Consider the following 22,754-nt stretch of genomic DNA (forward strand, 5'->3'; position numbering starts at 1 on the left):
AACACCTGCTTATGATTCAGAGAACTGACTGCATGTAACAAGAAGGTGACAATGAGTCACCTTTCTCTCTTATCATCGGTTCATTGCTTCGGCACTCTACAGGTGGGAACCTGCGGATGCTCCATTAGGGATCAGATGCTTTTCAGCGGCAAGAGTCCCCCCCCAACCAACCACCAAATTCTGACATTGCTCCCCTTCAACCGTACGTAAAAACAACTCAGGCAGCAATCTGACTTTGAGTAATGGAAGGAGGTTTGAATTCCCCCTCCGAGATACTGGAACCAGTTGGGAAACCACAACTATTTAAATGCAGGAAATCTTGATTTTATAAAATGTTAATATGATCTGCTCTGGGGACAAGCGAGCAGCAAGGCTCAGAGCAGGAGCATTCCCCCCCCCCCCCCCCCCCACGCCAGTACAACCCTTCATTTATTCTGAAGAGCAGGGGAAAGTGGGGAAGGACTAAAGCAAAGGAGCAAGGGGGGAGTGTGACAAAAGGAGGGGGGGAGTGAGGAAAACCGATCGGAAAACCTATTTTTATTTTGTTTACATGCATCCCCTGTCCACCTGCTGATATGTTTAAAAAAATGACTTCATAAATGACAGAGAGGAATGAACACACAGCTTAATGCTGACTATCACTCGCCCATAACTACTTATTTCTTTTCTTTCCCTATGCCTCTCACTTTCCATTTCTCAAAATCTATCAGCCTCCATCTCTGCATAGCCACATGGTAATTTTAGAGGCCTGAGAAATTATGACTGCCTTCTCCCTCTCTCTTTCTCTCTCTTCAGTCTTGATGTAAAGTAAATGAAATTCCTTTGGAATACAAACTAAGCCATTACTGTGTTTTGGAGTTTTATGGCTGCATTTCCGTTCCCCTCAGCTGGACTTTCTTTCTGGTCCTGGGAGGAATTAAAAAAGCGAATTAAACGAGACCGCTGATGTTTCCTAAAAGGCAACGCATTACCATTATGTCACTGGGGCTACAATTAATCAAACCTGGGACTGCAATAACTTTGGCTGATGACCAAGAACTTCAGTTAAAATAACAACCGTAAATGTAATTTATCTGTAAACAGATATCCAATATCTTAGAATTACTTTCACGTCTAGTTTAGCAACAACATATTTAGCAGTGTTCAAAAACGTACAGGAATAGCGAAACATAATAAGCATAACACCAAATTTAAATCAGTTTAAACAAACAAACACATTGTGTGCTATGTCCTACAGCAGCCAGACCCATTGCTCTATGAACATGCTGCAGCATCGTTTACATGGATGACACAAAAACAGCAGAGACTCACTGCTTACTTTTTGATCCTTTACAGCTGGCTCAGCAGTTTTACAAGTTCTAGTCCTTTCTAATAGAAGACAACTAATGTTGCACAATGTGCTTTATAGATTTCTCTAACTTGTCAAATGCAATGGCTTCCATTGCTTTTCTCTGCAGATGTTGCATCAAATCCCCACATGAAGGAGTTTTAACAACAGTTGTGTGCTTGGGGCCTCCTCTTTTCACCACTATCCCTGCAGTAGCCTCAACACCTGATTCCTTTTAACAGACTTGTCAGAAGAGATAGGACCATGCCACATGACAGGGGAAGAGGAGCAGAGTGGAAGATGTGGAAACCATATGTTCATCAACCACTGGTTCCATAACTCCTGCTGTGTAATACACACAACTCTAATACACATGTCTGTAGTCACAGGCATTATCTTTTACGTACTGGCACAGACATATGTAGCAATGCAGACGTAAATGCATGCTTCTTATTGACATCTGATATACTACTGTCCTAGTGGCTCACAACACATTGTGAATCAGTGTTATTTGTGTAAATGTGATCTGAAAATGCATTTTCTGTGCACAGGACACATGTGCAATAGTAACACGCATTATCTTGCAGAGTATACATCAGGAAGGACGTACAGTTCATTTTTGCCTGCCTGTCATTTCCAGCAGCTGCTAAATAATCAACATCCTCTTCCTTGGAGTAGAGAAAGTGTAGCATTGTCACACAGATCCTGTCACACTGAGGCTTCTGTAGGCATTATCAGAACTGCAGAAGACACCACCCCCTCTATGGTCATATATATATATTTCTTTAACCCCCTTTCACTCAATATTCTTTCCTATTCCTCCACCCACAATAACCCCTCCCCCAATCCCAACTCTATCATCACATCTTCCTCCAACTCTCTCTCCTCTACACACATCAGCTCCCTCTTATTCTCTACTGTAACTCAATATGTGGCCAATCAGCTCGAGGGTTTGCTCAGGAGTTTTGCTCATTACAGACTTTACAGCTGTGGGGCCTCGCTGAAAGTCAGACATCTGCAGCACCTTCCAAAATCTTTCCTCTCCTGGGCCAGCACACATAAACAGACAGAATCTGTACTGTAGGTGAAATGGCTATGGGAGTTCAGGAAAGAATGTGAAAGATAAAGAGAGGAGATGGGGAGATGAGAAACCTATGCTGCAGCCGGAGAAAAATAGGAGAAGGAAAAGACGAGGGCATCCAACCCCAAAGCTTCAAACTGAATAAAAAAAGCTAAAAGCCAGTTGGGAATTATTTTGTCATAGTAAAACTTTGTACACTTACAATGTTATAGCCATCACGAACTAATGCTAAACTGTTGTTACAATAATGTAATCTTTGATCGGCTGTCTGTATTTATGTACTTGACCCATCCTTGCATCATATTTTGAGAATCTAGCGGTAGATCATTTATCAGTCGCTATACAGCTGCTTCTCAGTCACACAATTGAATTTAAAACCACAATAACAAGGCCATTCAAATAAAATCAGACCAAACACAGATGGCTTTGACTGGGCTAAGAAGAGAGGGTGACAAAACATGTTTTGCATGTTCTGTTCCCACAAATTCAATTCCTAAAGGAATGGTCAAAAATATAAATCCAACCGACTGTTGCAATGACACTATGAGGCACGGAAAAATGTCATATTTCTGTTTCAAGAAAAAAAAAGAGAATATGGAGGAGGATGCAAAAGAACACAATTTGGGATGAATCTTTTCTTTAAGAATGAAAAGTTGGAAAGAGAGGATGGGGAAAGAGAGGATGGGGAAAGAGAGGATGGGGAAATGAGTGATAGGAGGAAAAGTGGGATGTCCTGTCCCCCACTGAGGCCCCGAAGGCTCGGTAGCTGCTGCACCCTGCCAAAATATAACCTCATCTGTGCTTTGAGACACCTGGCTATTCACACCAGAGCATGCACGATGACTTCCACAGCTGTCTGACCATGTATTACATGTTTGGAAAGACAGCAGGGGTCTCTGTCATTCAATAACATGCAGTGTATAGGAGTTCTCATGACTCATGTCAAGGGAATTACAAGGCCCCCCCCGGTCCAGCTCTACGACGCTTTATTTCCCTTTTAGTGCAGGTGATGTTAAGCAAAGACTACTGGCAGAGGCATGTGGATTCTCTCCTAATCTTGCATCTTAGTATCTGACTATAGCATCAGCACAATGAGCTGGACCATGGATTGGTTAATGCATCACTGTTCTTTGCTTTTTTGGAGTTTTGGAGTAAAGGCAGACATATAAGACATATACTCTCTATATACTATGGAAGGGACATAATATAACATAACATAAGAGGAACGGCTATGAAGAGAGAATCCAAATGCTAAGTGCCTTATACCCGCATTCTCTCTAATGGCCACCAGGGGGTAAAGCCTACAGTTGAAAAAATACTTCTGGTCCTGTAGAAGTCTCTAGGAAAATGTCACTTGCACTGACCTCTGTGAAAAACCTTTCCTGGTGGGTTTGTGGGCTCATTGGATGCCTATTTTGAAAACTTTGGTTATTCTAAGTATTATGCAAAAGGCTATCTCTTTGATTGAGAACGTCCCTCGTCAGATCTGGTTTCAAACCCCGGGCGTCATTTTCTACCTGCAAGACATCTCCCAGGTCTGCAGTGCTGATCTCAGGGTCTTCTGTGGTGTTGAAGGGAACAGGTGTTATCCTGACAAAGGTAAGGACACGAGGTTCTGGGTATCTCCACAACATCACCCCTGGGGTATCGTCTGTCTCGCTGTAAAACACCACCTCATGTGGACCTGGCAGTCTCTGTGAAGCTGCGAGGAAAGAAAACAAAACAAAACAAAACAAAACAGGATTTTATTTAATTTGTCAGTGATTTTCTGTTGTGGTTATACCTCAGAGCAAGACTTACAGACTAAAAAGAGAAAACACATGACGAGTAACAGAAAAAAAGTGGCAGAACTAAAACAGCAAAAAGTAAACAAGGGGCAGAAAACGATTCTGGGGCAAAACCCCGCTGATACACTGAATTGAACAATTATAAGAGTGGCCTCTTTCCCCCCTGAAACATAGGTTAAAAAAAAGCATTCTTTGCACTTTTTCTCCTTTTGGTTCAAAGGGACTATATTTAACTTGTATCCATGTTTTGTGTAGCAATGTTTGTATGGTTATTTGTACTATGGTATCTGAAACTACCAAAACAATTTTGCCTCAGAAATTGCTGTGGATGTTTCCATGCTTTCTGAGTGTTTATATGCATAAGGAGCCCTTCATAAACAGAGTGGCTAAGTAAACATTTTTGCTATTGAGTAAACGGCCATTGATTGAACCACGCCAAGCACCTGCAAAAGCTGGAGAACGCTGGATCTAAACCTCTGAGTGGTGTTTTGACTCACTTTGAGGCTGCTGCTTGGGATTCAAGTCCTTTGGAAAAATGTTTATTTAAAAAAAAAAAACAGTCAAGCAGAGAATTTCTGCTTTGTTTGGTTCCAGGGCTTCACAAGTTGAAACTTTTGGTTTTGTATAAAACCATTTCTTGTCTGTGCCCTCTTAGAGGTGGACAGCATATTGTTCTCCAACAAAAGGGGCAGATGAAAGAACAGGCAGATACATTCATGAGGTTTTGCTTTCAACTGAGAGAAAGTGGGTTAGAGACTCATTGTGCCCTCGTTTCCACCAAGCTTTCATTTACTCTTCCTGTCTATCTACCCCATCTATCCCTGTCAGACCTGGGGAGCGGCACTTCCTGGTCTCTTTGCTCTGGGGCCCAGTTGGACAACATGTTGCAGACAGATTGTCCTCTTGGTTCTAGTTCACTACTGTACTTTTTTTTTCTGCTTTAGCCAGAATATTAAATGCATCAAAGACCAGTTGAACAGTGCAACAAACAAAGACTCAACCACAGCTGACAGAGTGGACGGTTGGTCTACAGCCAGAGAGAAGTTTGATCCTCTGTGTATAATGTTGCTGTGTGTGTCTAAAGGACAGCGCACACAAAGCACAAAGAGAGGGAATAAACACCATGTTACTCAGAGTGGAAACAGGCAGACATGTCTGATGAAACTTCTTTTCACACAGGGCTTTGATCTGACTTTGATTTAAGTCGATGTGTATCTTAAGTGACATCTCACTTTGTCACAAAAGCTCTTTTTTTTAGTTTGTCCAACTCACTTACACGAATATATGAATAAACAGCCATTGTTACTGTTTATCCTATGGACCGAAAGTTATCAAGAAACAATTACTACTATTATTATTACATTTCAATCTCTGTTCTATGAGCCGCACATCATCTCTACATCAGATCAACATACAGCACATTGACATTCACCTGAGTCCTGGATATACTGGAAACGTCCTGTGCGTAAGTCATCTGAGCTGTGCTCTGTCCGAGGAGAGGGAGAGCCTGGAGACGGGGGTGGCTGGGTGTGGCAGGCCTTGCCTTTAGCACAGCTTTCAGCTGAATCCCCTTTCTGCAGGTGGAAGTAGGCACGGAGGTGCTCCTCTATCAGCTTCAGGCAGTTCAGGTGTTCCTGGCCCCAAAAGACCTGTTGTTGGGACAGAACAAAAAAGGATTAAAAGAGTAAAAGGGGAGCATAAGGAGCTCCAAATGGGGAAAAGTCGAAAGAAGTTAAATAACATATGGGCATGAGGATAAGGCTACATGTTACAGACTTCTGGCTCTTTCTTAAAAAGCTGCATCAACACTTTCTTTTCCAAAACAGGAAGAGAAGGAGTCAGGATTACCCTCATCATAACCCATTCACAACCTTACCAACATTACCCAACACAACCTTACGTCTTCCCCACTTATCCGCGGCATTCCCCTTCCCCTGTTCCATCAAAGCAAGTCTGCCTGGGGTTTGGACCAAGGACCAGGAATCTCTGAGTCAAAAACGCTTCTCACATGGAGCTGCCCGACTGCTCGGCCGCCGTTCACTAGCTTTGCAAGGGTGGGTTATGACTAAACTCTTAAAAACAGGAAAATTTGGGGATTTTTTTTCCCCCCAAGTTTTCGGAAAGAGAGCACGAAAAGAAGGAATCTGAGGGAATTCCGGTGGTTTTCGTACAGCACTTGATTAAAACACCACAAATGCCAATATTTGCAGAGGGAAATGTATGATTACGTATTAAGTGTTGAGTTGCGAGTGATGTTTCTGTTTGTGGGCACGCAATAAGAGCATTAGAGAATCATTGAATAAAAGGGGTCAGGGGGTTCCCCCTGAGCGAGTAATGTGGAATAATACACTTGTAATAATGTGCTCAGTCAGTCACATTGAAGAGGGACTTTTCAGTGTGGGCATTATGTAACTTGTGACAGGAAAAAAGCCACACATATTCTCCCCCACTTCCCAGCCTCTATTAATAGCTTTTTAATATTCCACCACTTAACCAGTAGATATGACTCAAATGTACAGTGAAATTACAGCATGTAATTTCTACTGTCATCGCTTCACTCCAAAGAGGACAGAAGCCATGGTGAATTAAAAAGGAATATCAGATTCAAGAGGAGTGTTCAGATTGTGAGAAGCTATGATGTGAGTGGGTGTCAGCATATAAATGCTGTATGGTTTAATTTGGAAACCAATGACAGTTAAGCGGCTGTTTTAGTGGGTGGTAGGTAGGGATGGGTATCGTTTAGGTTTTATCCGATACCGGTGCTAAACCGGTACTTTTGAAACGGTGCCGGTGCTTAAACGGTGCTCAAACCGATGCTTAAAGAATGGAGAACACAAAATTGGTCCAAAAACCTCTCATGTTCAGCTGTTTTTTTGTAAAAAGATAACAATGTTAGCCTTTTCTGCAGCTATAGGGCATATATGGTATCACTCTTGGCTGGAAGCAGTGCTTAATCAATGGAAAAAACACAAACTTTGTCCAAAAACATGTTTAACTGTTTTCCACTTTTTCTTTGATCATTTTAGCCTTTTTGGCCAGGGTGAAGGGAGCATCTGCCATCAAACAAGAAGACAGTCGCATGTAGCTATGATGATGTTTGCTAGTTCACCTTATGTGCATTAATTTAATAACGTGGTTAGCCTACTCAACGTAAATTACACACGAACAACATTAAGCTACTCACGCAGAGAAGAACGGCTGCTGCTGCATCATCATCCTCATCATTTCTGCTACACTGGCAGGGCTAGGGGCCAGGACTCTACTCTTCGGGTTTTTGGGGGATGTTGCAAACTCCGGGTCCAATAACAGGCACCACACCCGCAGTAGATGTGCTCGGTGTGAGGTCTCGCAGCAAGCTATCAAATACAGCGCAATTTTCGGCTTTTAAAAAAAAACGCTATGCGTCGCCAGGTGTTTCATCGGATTCGAGGTGTTACTTCCTTTGACAGTATCAGCTTAAAGCACTTGTTGCAGGCTGCTGAGTTTGCATATTTTGCTGTGAAATACAGCCAGACTTTGACCGCTTCGCCTTGGGCATTTTTAATCTGTAGCTCTGCTCTAAAAGAACGTACGTACCTGGACCCGCCTACTATCCTCGGAAACGTAAAATGATTGGCTAGAATCTAAAGTGTATCACAGCTCAGGAAAATAAAGCACCGAAATGTGCGCTGCTTTTCGGTCTGGTTACTACCGTTTATGTCAGAACCGGTGATACCGGTACCCATCCCTAGTGGTAGGTCTACCTTGAGATTAAGACTGGTGTTGAGCAGGAAGAAGCTCATTAAAATATTTACAAAGCATTCTTCAGAGAGACTCATTTCCATCTGCCTAATAATTAAACCTATACAAACCTGCAGGAGGCCTCCATTCAGGTCTAGTAGCAGTTTGGGGGGGCCGGGCTCGGGTCCAGGGCTGCCACTGTGGCGACACCAACGAGCCTCTAAGGAACTGCTGCAGGAAAATGGTCCCAACAGTACACGGCTCCGCTCCTTTAGTCCAGTTCTCACCAACACATCTTTTACCTCGAGCAGCACAGAGGCGGCCTGAATGGCATCTTGGAACACAAAAGAAGTAGCAATAAATGTCATGCACAGCACAGGGCAGAACTAAAGAGAGAAAACAGAAGGTAAAGGATAAATGGTTTGTGGGTAAAGTAGAAGCAGGCGCTCAGTAATTCTACAATGGAAAAAAGGACAAAGGTTCAGACAAATGGGGAAAAGTGGAAAATCAATCCTGGTTTCAAAGTGAAATATCGATACCTCTAACGATGTATAAAAACTAACACTGTTCATTTGCAACTGGGCCAGACGAAATTAAAAGACATAAACAACTGAACCTCAAGTATCAGCTGCACAAATGCTTGCCTCTATGTTTTTGCACTGGTCAATTACAACAGTCTGTCACTGTGATAACAGAGCAGCAAAACATACAATGCAGTTACACCAACCACATCCTCCTGGATATTGTGCTCGCCTGATGTTAATGGCATAAATACTTGGCTCTCTGGGGACGGAAACAACATTACTCTTCGCTCAGAACAGGCATATGTAAATGCCTTGGACCTCGTGTTTTGTGTGCAGATAACCAGCTAAACTATATTCAGTGTTAAGCCACCAGAAACACTGGGATTAGACAACATCTGGGTGTAAAATGTACAACACAGAAACATTAGTTAATATAATGAGGCTCCATGAGTTCATTTCATGGACAGAGGCACACTGGGGTATTTGAAACGGTCAAACTAATCTGAAACTGCATATCTTCGTCTTTATATTGTAAATTGCTAAAGTAAAAGGTTTAGCAGACACGTTACAATGAGAGAAAAGCCAAACACCCACTCATCCTGTAAGCCCCAAAGGTAGCAAAAGCCCCAGCTTAATAAGGAAAGCTTGAAACATCATCTGTCCTTTCCATTAAAACTGAGACGCATCATTGTGGTCACAAGCTCTCCTGAACTTGTAGTTTTGCTGCCATAACTCACTATACATGACAACTAGCTGTTGATGTGGGAGGGCTGATCAGGTCAGTTATAGCTACAGTGGTGGCAGCCCATTTGGAAACCTCAACACTGGATGACTAATAATGCCCTGAGAAGTGGTTCTTCAAACATGTCTTTTAACTTGAGACATTCTCACTCCAGCTGACTTGGCTGTTAGTCTGGGAAAGTCAAAGAAAGCAACACCTGTTTCTGCGTCTAGCAGGAAAACAGTTTTTGAACTTTGTCCGACTGTTTTATATTTCTTCATAAATGTGACCGAAAACATCATCGTTTTTTCACACGACACCTAAAAGCCAAAGAAAGAAGGAATACAATTAATGAAATGTCATAAAAATATTACTCAGTCATTTATCTGTTAAGGAAAATGACCCAGTATTACAACATCTCTGTGGAAAAGTATGAGAAACTCTAGTTTTAGCATTCGATTTTACGGTAGATGGGAATTTTTAATTGGTGGGAGAACAATCAGGTGGGAGTGGGCGCTAACTGGGCTTTGAGGAAGTTGAATCATAGCACAAACACAGGAGATCGCTAAGGACTTCAGGAAAAAAACAACTGTCAATACTTCGCCAGGCTGGAAAAGGTTACACAACGTTCTCTGAAGAGTGTGGAATCCACTGATCCACAGTTAGACAACATGAAGGGAATTCCAGAGCATCGTTACCCTTCACAGGCATGGTCAACCATGCCAAGAGTGATGTGGGAGATCATACAGAAATCCCCGGTGGCTTCTAAGTTACTAAAAGTCTCTTTTGCAAGAGGTCATCAATGCAGCATCAATGAGGAAGACAAACCAATAATAATAATAATAATGGATTGCATTTATATAGCGCTTTTCGGGACCCTCAAAGCGCTTTACAATTCCACTATTCATTCACTCTCACATTCACACACTGGTGAAGGCAGCTACAGCTGTAGCCACAGCTGCCCTGGGGCAGACTGACAGAAGCGAGGCTGCCATATCGCGCCATCGGCCCCTCTGGCCATCACCAGTAGGCGGTAGGTGAAGTATCTCGCCCAAGGACACAATGACCGAGACTGTCCGAGCCCAACTCTTGAGCCACGATCGCAATGAATCATATCTGTTATTAACCTCTGTCTCTCTTCCACAGCATGTCTTTTATCCTGTCTTCCTTCTCTCACCCCAACCGGTCGCAGCAGATGGCCGCCCCTCCCTGAGCCTGGTTCTGCCGGAGGTTTCTTCCTTTTAAAAGGGAGTTTTTCCTTCCCACTGTCGCCAAAGTGCTTGCTCATAGGGGGTCATATGATTGTTGGGTTTTTCTCTGTATCTATGAAGCGCCTTGAGGCGACTTTTGTTGTGATTTGGCGCTATATAAATAAAATTGAATTGAATTGAATTGAATGAGGAAACCAAAGCTCTCCAAACACAACACTGCTCTCTACTTGCATTTCACTAATGATAATTAGGACACCCCAGAAGGCTGTCCTGTGTAAAAGATAGCATTTTTGGTTTAAATGAGAAGCCTCTAGTTTGGTAAAAAGGAAACACCGCACTGCAGCACAACAACCTTATTCTATCTGTGAAACAAAGAGGGATGGGGTTTGATTTGGGCCTGTTTAGTGGATCTGGGCCAGGATGGCTCACCATCATTGATGGAGCAATTATTTCTGATATTTCACGTCCTGAAGCCAGGACATGAAATATCAGGATCTCAGAAGAAAGTGGGTCATGCAGAAATGTGATGCTTAGCAACAAAATGGTTAAAGAAGATGAAAATGATGCCTTGGAAAAGCAAAGTCAAAGTCCTGACCTTAATCCAACAGTTCATGGGAGAAAAAACCAATGATGTTTTGCACATTAGATTTGGCTAACGTTGCTCAAAGCGGTGTTCAGGACTGAACGGGAGAAAGGTTTAGCTGCAGTTATGAAAGAAATTGAAAGCAAGTCTTCATGCTTCAAGATATTTTACATTTCAGCAAAAAGGAATTCAACCCAGAACTCAGTGGTTCAAAACTGGCCATAGGTGCCAATGTAGGATAAGATCTGGGAACAGCGAAAGAAATGTGATTCATATCATTTTCACACTCAAACAGTCCAGTGAGCCCTAAGGTCCCGTGAACAGGGACACCATTATCATGGAAGACAGCAATCCCATTAAGTCTCAACATAAGATAAAGGCAGTCAGAACAACTGTGCATTGAAACTGCAGTGCTACCTCTTTTAAAGGAAACAAGTAGACATGTAGCAAAAAGCTGCCAACAGCATAACAGAGGCAATGTATGGTCAAACATTCAGGATTTACCTCTATGATACTATAAGCTGTTTAAAACATGGTAAACCCTTTGTTAACTCAGAATTAGCACCCAGAAATAACAGTAGACAAAAACGCACTGTGCATGACATGATGTGTATGGAGCAGATGGCAAATTACACAGTGTTTGGATTGGCAGGCTACATTATCGATATTTTTCCATAAAAACCACACCAAAAATACAACTTTTTATTCCTTATATTTGAAAGCTTTAGGTAAAGACAGCCTACTTGGAGCTTGCGGTTCACTTGGGGTAAAGCAAAAAATAAATGGGGGTTGAAGGAGAGATGGAAAGGCATATGAATTGGGGGACTGGGGGAGGAGGTGACAAATGAGGAGATGAATAGATATAGACACGGATGGTGGGAAAGAGTGTGGAGACGAGAACAGAGGATATGAGAGAGAAAGTGAGCTATGATGTGATGAAGATATGACACACAAGGATACTCAAATCTTTCCAGGCTTGGTCAGCTGACTAAGGAACATCTTATTCAACATTAAAGTGCAATAACACAACATGGGGTTCCAAAGAAAGACAACTTCTATTGCATAAGACAATCTGGGGTAAAAGTTAAACTGGGATGACTCATTTCTTTCAGGAAAGACATTGTTGATACAAGTTGGCAGCTTACCTGGTAATATTTCCTGGTGCCGTAGCACAGACAGAGCTTGGATATTACTTACTCAACTGTGGACAATGGGTTTATTTTCATGGCTACGATTTATTACACAGTTCAAGGGAACTCCCAAACTGGGTTGTTAAGATGAAAATCTTTCATGAACACACATTTAGGTTAAGTGCAGTCACACATAGGCACATTTAGCAAAGTAGAGCCGAATGCCTACATCCATACAGATGTAAATCCAGACGTTTACCATGCACAGCCAGGTGAACAAGTGGAAATAAATACACACACATGCACATGGTCGCACGCACAGAGTGTGTAGCAAAGCATTTCCTCCCGTCTCACCATGCGTCATTTACAGCCCGGTTGACCGCAGCATCCTGATGTTAAAGCCAGCAGCAGCAGCAGCCAACACTTTAAATAATCAGCCTAATTGGGAGTGGTTTTAATGAGGGGGAATCCCTTTCTTTCTCCATCGCTAACTCTGTTCTTGCTTTCATGCTGAATAATAGTCAGAAGCACATTTCTTCAGCCTGTTCCCATCCTTGCCTTTGCTCTTTATGACCATATTACCACTTTGTAGGTTTGTCTCCAGAGACAGCAGACAGCCCAAAGACATTACACAGTGGGGACTGTGAAATTCTGCCACAAGAAGGAGGTAACATCTTTCAATACTGGTGAGACGATTTGAAATATGGGCTTTGTATAGCATATATGCAATATAGTTATAAATGATGAGTATTAAACACACAGACAAAACCAAACAGTGACACATTGGGCAAATAAAAAGACCAAGAGGAGAAGAGAGAAGTAAGAACTTGATTAATAAGGAAGTAAATATAGTTGCACAGGCAGCTGTTTGGACTGTCTTGATCTAAGACAGGGCTGGTAAGAGAGGTGATCAATAAGGCCAGTGGACAGATGTCAGTGAATCACCTCTGCCCGATGTACACATACAGTACATCGTGGTTACAAATAGGGGAAAACAAATGAGTAATACTTTTTTTCCTTCGCATCTATAATAATATGCCGTCTGGTTATTTATTAATTTTGAATAAACCATTGAGCCCTAATTAACTATACACATAGCACTGGTCTTTATATATCCCCTTAGGTGACTGCTAGAAACATCAAAGCTGTAAAACAGCTGTAACAAGTGAGGAACAAATACACAGCTATAGTCCATGGATGCATGTGCATGAATAACTGTGTAATTGTATTAAATTATTAGAATGGAGTCAAGATAATAAACAAAGCCCGTTGAGAATTAATTTGGATTTCTGTACCTAATGCTTTCACTGCTAGTAGATTAGTAAAGTAGTACACACGTACACACACACACACACACACACACTGCAGGCAAATGCACAACCTATGACACTTGAGGAACCAAGTGGGTGGTGGGGAAAAGGTTGGGTAGAAATCTTCCTGAAGTGAAATACATCTCTGGCAAACATTAGATAGATTAGATAGGATCGGAGACTGATTTACCATGTTGGTTTCTCCCTGGCAGCCGTTATCTGACCACTGCCTGGCTGATTTATACTCAGCGACGTGCTGGTATCAATTAGAAGAAACCTAAAGGAGTCATTACATAACCAGGAGAGGCCCCTGAAGACCTTCTGGGATGGTAAGAGTAATAGGAGTAATATACTGTCACTCACCACAGAAATACACTACTCACTCACCACAAGACCACTATAGGACACTAGAGGAAACTGGTTTTGTAGCAGGGGACGCTATCGGCCAAAATAGCTCAGTGCAAAAAGCTGCATGTCAGCCAAGCCATTACAAATAGAGTAAATATGGGTTCAATGAGAGCTGCAAGGCGTAAGCAGATCGTGTATGCAAGATATGCATTTATTCCAACACTAAATGTAATTTCTCAGAAGAACGCTACATATGAAGCTAAGTCTATGTGCGACATACACAGAATGTTTTTTTCCCCTAAAAGTGGAATTTTTATTACATGATATTGTTTTAGCCAGCCTAAGGCTGGGTTCTGACAAATTATCAGGTTTTAAGCTGACTTTGAGAAATCTTTTTCAAACAGCTTCGGGCTCCGTATGGATGCTTTCAAATGTAACTCAATAAGAAATGCCTCTTTTTCTTTGGCTACTCCAATGGTATGTGTCCATGTGTGAGTGTGTGTGTGTGTGTGTGTGTTGGTTGGATATGAACAGAAGTAGAACAATTTAAAAAAAGAGTTGTGTGGCAAACTAATGGCGAGTAATAAAAGATATAAAGCAACAACTGTATGAATAGTAATTTACCTTATTCATGAAGATGTACACTTGCTTTCTCTTACAGTTACTTAGTCCAGCGATCCCCAACCCCCGGGCCTCGGACTGGTATCGGTCCGTGAGTCGTTTGGTACCGGGCCGCGAGAGTTGAGGCTCAGGTGTGAAATGTATAGTTTTCAGGGTTTTTATCAGTTTTCAGCGTTATTTTGTTATCGTTTTTATCGTTTACTCGGTTTTCCTGGGTCTTTTCACGTGTGTTATGAATAAATGTTCTTTTTTTTCGGTACCGGTACGAGTTTTATTTTGTTGTATTTATCCGCAACACCTTAAAGGCCGGTCCGTGAAAATATTGTCGGGCATAAACCGGTCCGTGGCGCAAAAAAGGTTGGGGACCGCTGACTTAGTCTATCTTTCTCTATAATCGAAAAATGTAAAATGTATCACTAACAGCTGGGCACTGAGTATACATTAAAAAAACACTCCTAGAAAGTACTACAAAAGAGCTTTTTAAGAGAGTAACGGTACTTTCTTACTAGGATTTATTAGGAAAGTACTTTTTCTCTCTAGAAAGCTGGAGGAGCTTGTTTTGAACCAAACATTTTGTACAGTCCCTGTTGGAAGATTTCAAAGTTTTGATAGTTGTAAAATACTTTTACCTGTAGAAAAGTGCAAGTATCAACATGTGTGTACAAAAGCAGGCACATTAGATGATAAGCCGGTGGACTCAGAAATCATGGTTTTAATGATGACTGAGTCTTATTAAACTAATATCACCTAAATATCAACCTTTTCCATTTAATGTCAATAACAATGTAAGATCAGCATCAAGCAGAAATGTGAGGTAAATACCTCAACAGAGCGGACCCCTCTTCCTCACGTCTTCTCTGTGACATAGTATTTCTGTTATTAATGTGCTGAAAATAATTTATTAGTATAGTGAGCGTGCCAAATCACAGCAGATAAATATAAATCTTTTCTTGGCTTGGCTTAACTCAGCTGCTCTTTCCTGACCACTGAAGCAGAAATAAAGTGATAGATGGACGAGAGTGGCTTTCTTTCAGCAGAGTAAACAAACTGACATGATCATAATTCAAAGATTGGCCAAAGAAACAAAATAAAACTTGAACTGAAAGATAAAGACAGGACATAAATAAACAATGGGTAGCTTTCGCTTTGTTTCACAATAAGAATTTTTCATTTACAAGTGCGCTGGAGTAAAACGCAGGGAAGAAGAAGCTGGAGGTCCACACAAGAAAGGGATTGAGAGGAAAACTTAGCCTGTATGCGCAAAAATAAAGCACGCTATAGGAACAGGGTCTATGGACGTGTGGGTGTGTGCATTCTTAGGAAATCAGGGGCACTCTATGAGCAGTCAGAGAGCTGAGAGATTAGGGAGGGTCTTGTTTCATGGACCCCAAGACATCTGTTCTCTCTCTTTTGCACACCTCCTTTCTTTCTTTCATTGAACTACAAATGCCCCCCTACCTTGGGGAGTGGTGATTCGTGGATGGAGGGAGGAATGCGGGGCTTCCACTTGCTTTTCATTAACACAGGATCTGGTAACACACCTCACTGTCAACCTAATCCCCTCTCTCTCCATCTTGTCCCCTGGCAGAGAGGGGGTTGCCAAGACCAGGTACAGAGCCCCAGATGTTGCATGGATGATGAAGACAGGGTAGGATAAGGTGAGCGCAATGACAAATATTGGGGAGATCTTGCACTGGACACAGTGTGGCCTCCCTGTCCTCTCTTATATATGTCTACATGTGCCTTATGCCTCTCTCTTATGGCCTTATGGCCTATCTTCTCAATCCATTTCCAACAAGCTCTTTTCTCAACTCCCTTGTTCCTGATTTAATTAATCTGCTTTAACTTTATTCTCCCTCTATTACTTTATCCTCAACACCCCTTGCTTCTCTTCTTTCGCAACTTCTCCCTCCCACTTCCTCCCTCTCCCGTTTCTCCTTACACACACAGGCCTCAACGTGAGGTCTGCTCAGGATTTGCTCCATCAGTCTTAGCCTGCCACTGAGGACCAGCACAGCAACAACAGCAGCAACAGTAGTAATACATACTGTAGAAGCAGTCGCACTACATTCTCCTGTCTTACATCTCTCATGTTCAGCTACTCCCAGGGGGGTCATTCCTGCTGACTTATTGTGGCAGCTCAAAGGCTCAACCTTACAGAATGGGAATCCCAACCTTTATCTTTGGAAAATTCCAAGGTATTCGCTTTCCAAGGCACAGAGTAGGCCAGAGTGGTGAGTGATGGAGGCAGTGCAGCTAAGGCTAAAAGTCAGCAGATACATCTAATGTCACTAGTGATCAGTCTGTGTAATTGGAGACAGTTTGTCTCCTTTCAGTGGCAACAAATCTGGAAACGCTATGTGAAGAAACCCATGGGGGAAAAAAGCCGTGTGTGTTGTGATCTATAAGTGTGCTTAAGTTGTCAAGTAAACAAAAAGAAAAAAAAATCCGCATGCAACTGGGTGAGATAAACATGTTATTCAGTTTGCTTTAATGTCTTACCCCATATAAACAAGAGGCTCTTTACAGGCATTTAGTGCCACGTAAACTTCCCAAGTCTTACTCAAATCATGGCTCAGCATGTGCTCTGAGAAAAGGCGCTGAAATGAAATATCAGTCTTTAATAAGATCTGTACAGAGGATCTAAGATGTCTCAGGTATTTCACAAAGCACTCAGATATGATGTAAGAGGAGTTGAGTAAAACGTCTGCCATACATGATGACAGCATTAGTTTTATGGCAGTTGTTATAATGTCTTGTTCGGAACAGACGCGCATGAGGTTATGTTTTTCGAGGCGTAACAACAACCAGTATTTCAAGACGTTTAGAGCCAAACTGAGGATGAATAACCCAGTGGATGTCAATAAACACCAGTGGTCCTGATCCCCATATTTTTTATTTGCATCAAGTCAGGCTCTAATGGCTTGCTTTCAGTGTGCTGGTAATTGTGGAGAAAACAATACTCATGAAAAGACAGTTCGCGGCAAATCAATCTGTACTTCCTGTGTTTACAGTAAACAAATCAAAGAACTATTATGAACGGATCTCTTGAAACGTATTACTGAGTGCAAAAGAAAGAGTAATAACTATAAATAGTAGAGTCATTCAAAAGCACAGTGAGTGGGACGGGATTAGCTTTCATACTAGCGCTATTGTCTCTAAACTGCTTTGTTTCCACTGCCTTGCACACACAGTTTCAACTGTGTTTATCAAAGTCAACACATCAAAGATGGATGAAAGCTGAAAGCTGGTGAAAATCAGTTCAGGGCAGCACTGCTGAGTATTGTGTCACCGTGCAGTTATGCAGATTCGAGTAAACAAAGTGCAAATTGTTTGAGGTTTTAATTAACATTTTTGACAATCATTTTATCTGAAGTAACCCTATATAACAACATCTGTAAAACAGATGCAGGCACTTAGGGAGCCTTGTTTCAGCTTGTCCTCGTTCTTCTGCAGCCCCAGTAAACAGAGGACGTGCCGCTCAGGGCACAGAGGTACAAAAACATCTACCTGAATGATAATGAGAAAGTCTTCATCTCCAGCACGTCGCATGCCATCTCCTCCCCCTTAATCCCCCCCACCTATTTTATCCTTCTGTTTCCATCTACTGTCCAATTTAGAAGACGTGCCAAGAAACAGCAAAAGTGAAAAACAAACTAAAAATCCCTCATCATCTGTTATAGTGTGCCGGCTCACACCCAGCTGCACAAAGAAATTGGAAGCTCTTTAATTTACATTAGCATTAGCGGTTCTGATTGTCATAATGGAAACACCGTGAAGCCTCCTGGATAATAGTCAGTGTTGATGAAGGCAGGGTTTGGTTCTAGCACAAAAACAAACATCATGCCCTCAAACACATTCATACAAAACTGCGTGAAAAAAACTGTCTCTCTCATGTCCAAATGCACACATACCCACGTAATCAAATACACCCAGTCCTACAACTTTAGACCCAAGACTAACACAAACATCTCACTTCACAGTTTACTGTCAAACCCTGTTGTTGGCAGATGAGGACTTTGCTCGCACATGTAAAAAACAACAATATTCCAAATAATAATAGAAGCAACAGTGCGATCTGATTCCCAGTGTTCATCACTGGGAGTAAATGACAGAATGTAAAACCTTCCAAACAGGCAAAGACATCATACAACAAGCATGGAAAGAAAATACTTTCACTATTGGTATGCAGTGACAAAGAGGCACACTCACCAAAACAATGGTTTAGGCTTTTGGTGTTGAATTAAACATATTGCACTTCAGGCATATTTTTTAATTTGAAGGAATAAAAAATGTAATCGAGGTGAGCACATGAATGAACAATCTGTTCTATACTACATTTGTGTAGGATATCTGGAGCACTTTGCAACTGTACTGTATTTTCAAGGTGCCTGGATTCATTGCTCTCTTGGCCCAAATGCTGAGTTCGGGTACTACACAAATGACACGCCACAGAAAAGCATGTACATGTACAGAGTATTACAGAGTCTTAAATTTTGGTTACTTCTGCCAAACAGGGTGAAGTCATGACAGATGTTTCCAACATAGCTCCACCTGTTTCAAGAATTTCCTTGAAGCAAGTAGCCATATCTTGAAATATAGCAGAATGAAATGGATCACATCACGAGTTTGATGTTTTTCAGTTTTCACAAAAAGAACATGTAACAATGAGTCATTTAAGGTCCAAGCCCATTTTTAGCAATCTGCAAAATTATGACTCACAGTTCTGTTTTCCTACTTAACTTCCATGTTCACAATGTAAACTGTGCTTAGGCAATACCATTAAACTGTTACCCATTAGCTTTAATTCAAACATCAATCGCTATCCCACTATGAGAAGCACCTTATAGTGTCATCAATCACAGAAGCTCCATTACCATCAAGTATGTCTAAAACAGACCAATCACTTCAAGGACACAGGATTCGCCAACTCCCTTTCTAATAGCCTCTGGCCCCAATCCAGACATTCTTGTTTTCTTCCTGGTAAGATCGCTAGAGCTCCTCAGCAGACTTGGACAAGGATTATTAATTTAACTGTTCACAGGCGCTACTGTCAATCTAGTCCCTAATTGTGTTTTTTTTGGTTTCAGGATTAGTTTTTTTTTATGCTGTAATTATATTTTTCTTACAAAAATTAATTTGCTTCTTGAATTGTTGCAGGTAGTACATCCGGTGAGCTTGTGTTTGTGTAGCTGTTTCGCTAGCTGTCAAAGTTGAGCATTAGTGCTTCTGACTACTGGTAGATCCTCTCAGGGAAAAGCCACTCTTGCTAAGTTTAGGGACTTCGTGCGGGTTGACCATCTTAGGGAAAAATTCCCGTCACCTCTACATCGCCTGTATGGGTGTCAAATATGCACCATCGCTAACAGATTCCATCTCTTATGAGCATTACCATGCAATGATAGGAAGAACCCTGTAGCGCTGTTTGCAAGTGTCGGTAGCCTCAAAAGCAAATTCCTGCTTTTCCAGTACTGTGGCAAAGCCCAGTGACAAACCAAACTCCGCTGACACTAGCTGGGTGGACATGTTCGAAGACTCAGAGACCAAATTTCTTTGTCTTTCCAAGCAGCTCCTCGACTCCAGAGAGGAACGCAGAGAAGAAGTTGAGCTTGTTGATTGATCCCCTCAGAGACAATAGCGACGAGGATGAGGAGGATTCTATTCTCCCTCTGCCCAGTGATCTATCACCTTCACATCATCTCCACCTAAACCATCAATTCACATTCACATCAAGGAGCCATCCTTCCCAAGTAACGTGGTATGTTTGAAAGCCTCCATGTACTGATATGGTCACCCTGATCTCAGCTTATTAGGTTGAATTGTTTCAGGACATAAGCCTCCCACTGGATGACTACAACTTGGGAGAAGATATGTGTTGTTATTGAGCTGATTCTCTGGGTTTCAATGTAGGACTATGGCTGTATCATAGTAGGAGAGAAATCACTGTAGTTCAATCTCTCCAGCCTGCTTGACAAGCAAGTCAATATGGATTCCCCATATGAGCTTTCATGTGCTAAGGAGTTGTTTAGGGGAGGCAGTAACCACTGTGCAGGGTAGTGACTTGAGGAAGAAGCACGGTGATGCTTTTGACCTTTGCCTTCCCCACAAAGTCACACCGTAAGAACCACTGCCGGCCTTCCCGGTCTTCACAACGACAGAGTGCAATGTAGACTTCAACAATGTAGGCTTCAGGGGGCTGGAAAGTAGTGTTCAGTCCCCTGAGGAGCAAGTGTCCTACTGGCCACAAACACAACAGTATTACAGTTAAACATCTTTCACTGGCGTTGTCACCACCCCTGCTGCTGCATCAAGCCATCATCCCTTCCTCTGGAGGGAAACAAATGACACACAATATATGAACTGTGGTTGCTGCCAGAAGCACAGCAGGCAGCACTCATGGAGATCCATGCCCTGAGCACTCGATGGATTATTTATTGTTCCTTCCTCCCCCAAAGAAGCAGCGTGAGGAAGATGCTTCGTTCTACTCTAAGCTGTGTAACAGCTAACAATGTTTTCCCCATTCATAGTCAAGGAAGAGCACAAGTTCCCTCATTGTTTCCTGTTTATTCACCTCCCTTCAACAGTTTGTGGGATCAGTTCAGAGAGAGAGGTGTGTGGTTCAAAACAAAAAAATCACTTTGAAAGATTTTTCAAAATCCTAGAAGTCATTAGTTCGTCTTAGACAAGTTAGTGAAGCTTTCATGGTCATGTTGAAATGCGCTTCCCATCATAAGATACCTTGCTTGGATATTAGAGAACAGGGGTTACCCTGGTAACCAAACATTACATGCACATTCACTGCTGGTCCCTCTGGTTCCTGTAATAACCCCCCCCCCAAAAAAAACAGGTTTACTCACCTTCTATCCTAGACCCTGGCTTCATGTTCAGACTTCCTGCCATGGCTGACACTGATACCGTCATGCTGGGCCTCATTGGATGAGTGTCAGTCTCCATAACCACTAAAATCTGAGCAGTCCGAAGAGAAACCTTGTGAAAGGTGAGTGCCAGCGCCCCAACACTGCTGGCTTTACCCAGGGCTGAGGCCTGATGCTGTTTGTCTGCACGAGGAGGAAAGGCCCTGTGAAGTGTCTTTGCAGGGGAAGAATGAGGGGTGGAGGAAGCAGACGGTGGTTTACTTGAGCTGTCCCATGTATAGTTCGGTAGGATTTTATTCAGGTAAGCTTTGGCCTGCTCCAGCTTTGCCAAAGTGGGACTGATTTTCAAGGGACGTGATAACTCCATGTTCAGTTCAGCTGTGGAGAGAAAAAAAACAGATGACAGACAACAAAGCAAAAAATAAAAAAATAAAATTAAATACAAAATTAAAGAGTGTTAGTCAATCTGTGCTGTTAGCAAACTTTACAAACAACAACGCCCTCTGTGGACATGTGCTTGTGCACATCCTGACTTATATTTATGAAGTGCTGAGTGATACAGAAAACTGGGCTGGAAGCAGAGAGAGCAAAGTGTTTGAGCAAGTAATAAAAACATAACTTATTAGTCAGAAAAAACAAAAATACATCCTGATGGAAACAGACTAACTAGATCTCTATGGGAATCTGTGTGTTTTGTTTGCATACACACACACACACACACACACACACACACACACACACACACATATATGTGTATATATTTTTATAATATAGTAACAATTTAGGCTTGTCCAATTGTAGAGCAGGGCCTCTTAAACTATGTCAAAATGGGAACTAAAATTGAATAAATTCACTGTTGGCTGTGGTCTTTGGTCTTTAAAACCTGCTGTTGAAATTTGGAAAAACATCATAAATTGGATAAAATCCATTTGGGAGCTTTAAGACAAGGCAGGCTTCATCAATGTCCCACTGAGCAGATTTTCAGCTATCTGACCCATGGGATACTAAACGGTGCTGTGTCTCATAAATCAAACTTCTCTCTTCTAATCACTCAACTTTGCATGCAAACTGTTAAAAGGACAGCTGGGCCCAGTCTCAATCTCTTTCTTCTCCTCGTCTTAGATGGACACATATGCACGCACAAGTCCCTGATTGTCTCGTTGTAACATCCTAATGTGACACTGCGGAATAGCAGAAGAGAATGTTTTCTTCGTGCCAGCCGCGTAAATCTGAGACCACTCTCTCCTGTTCAATCTCTCTCTCACTCTCTGGTGCTCTGCAGCCTTCAAACACTTGACTGGAATATACAGAGACACATGAATTAACTCAATGCCGTTTTACACCACTTCCATTATCCCATTTTTCCACTTGCTCATGATGATGGGAGAGGGAAGCTCCCCCCCCCCCAAAAAAAAGAAAACCCAAACCAAAACTAGTGCAGCTGTTTTTCATGGTCTCATCAAGGCCCCAGTGTTTACAGCCTCTTAAGGGTTTTAGGCCCCCTGTCTACCTCCTC

At 42.1% G+C, this 22,754-nt stretch overlaps 1 protein-coding gene across 3 annotated transcripts in view; it reads right to left on the reverse strand.

Annotated features, from left to right (window-relative positions):
• The window catches only part of vps13b (vacuolar protein sorting 13 homolog B), a 297,453-nt gene that overhangs the window by 58,885 nt on the left and 215,814 nt on the right, over positions 1-22,754 (reverse strand). For all 3 annotated transcript variants that reach the window (XM_087847951.1, XM_087847953.1, XM_087847952.1), the window contains exons 38-41: positions 21,221-21,616; positions 8,047-8,249; positions 5,628-5,844; positions 3,926-4,110 (exon numbers count right to left, since the gene is read on the reverse strand). In XM_087847951.1, coding sequence (XP_087704077.1) covers positions 3,926-4,110; positions 5,628-5,844; positions 8,047-8,249; positions 21,221-21,616 — 1,001 coding nt within the window. The remainder of the gene's footprint in view (positions 1-3,925; positions 4,111-5,627; positions 5,845-8,046; positions 8,250-21,220; positions 21,617-22,754) is intronic.

This window comes from Neolamprologus brichardi, chromosome 11 (genome assembly GCF_056152115.1).
Source record: "Neolamprologus brichardi isolate AB-2024 chromosome 11, ASM5615211v1, whole genome shotgun sequence".
NCBI lineage: Eukaryota > Metazoa > Chordata > Actinopteri > Cichliformes > Cichlidae > Neolamprologus > Neolamprologus brichardi.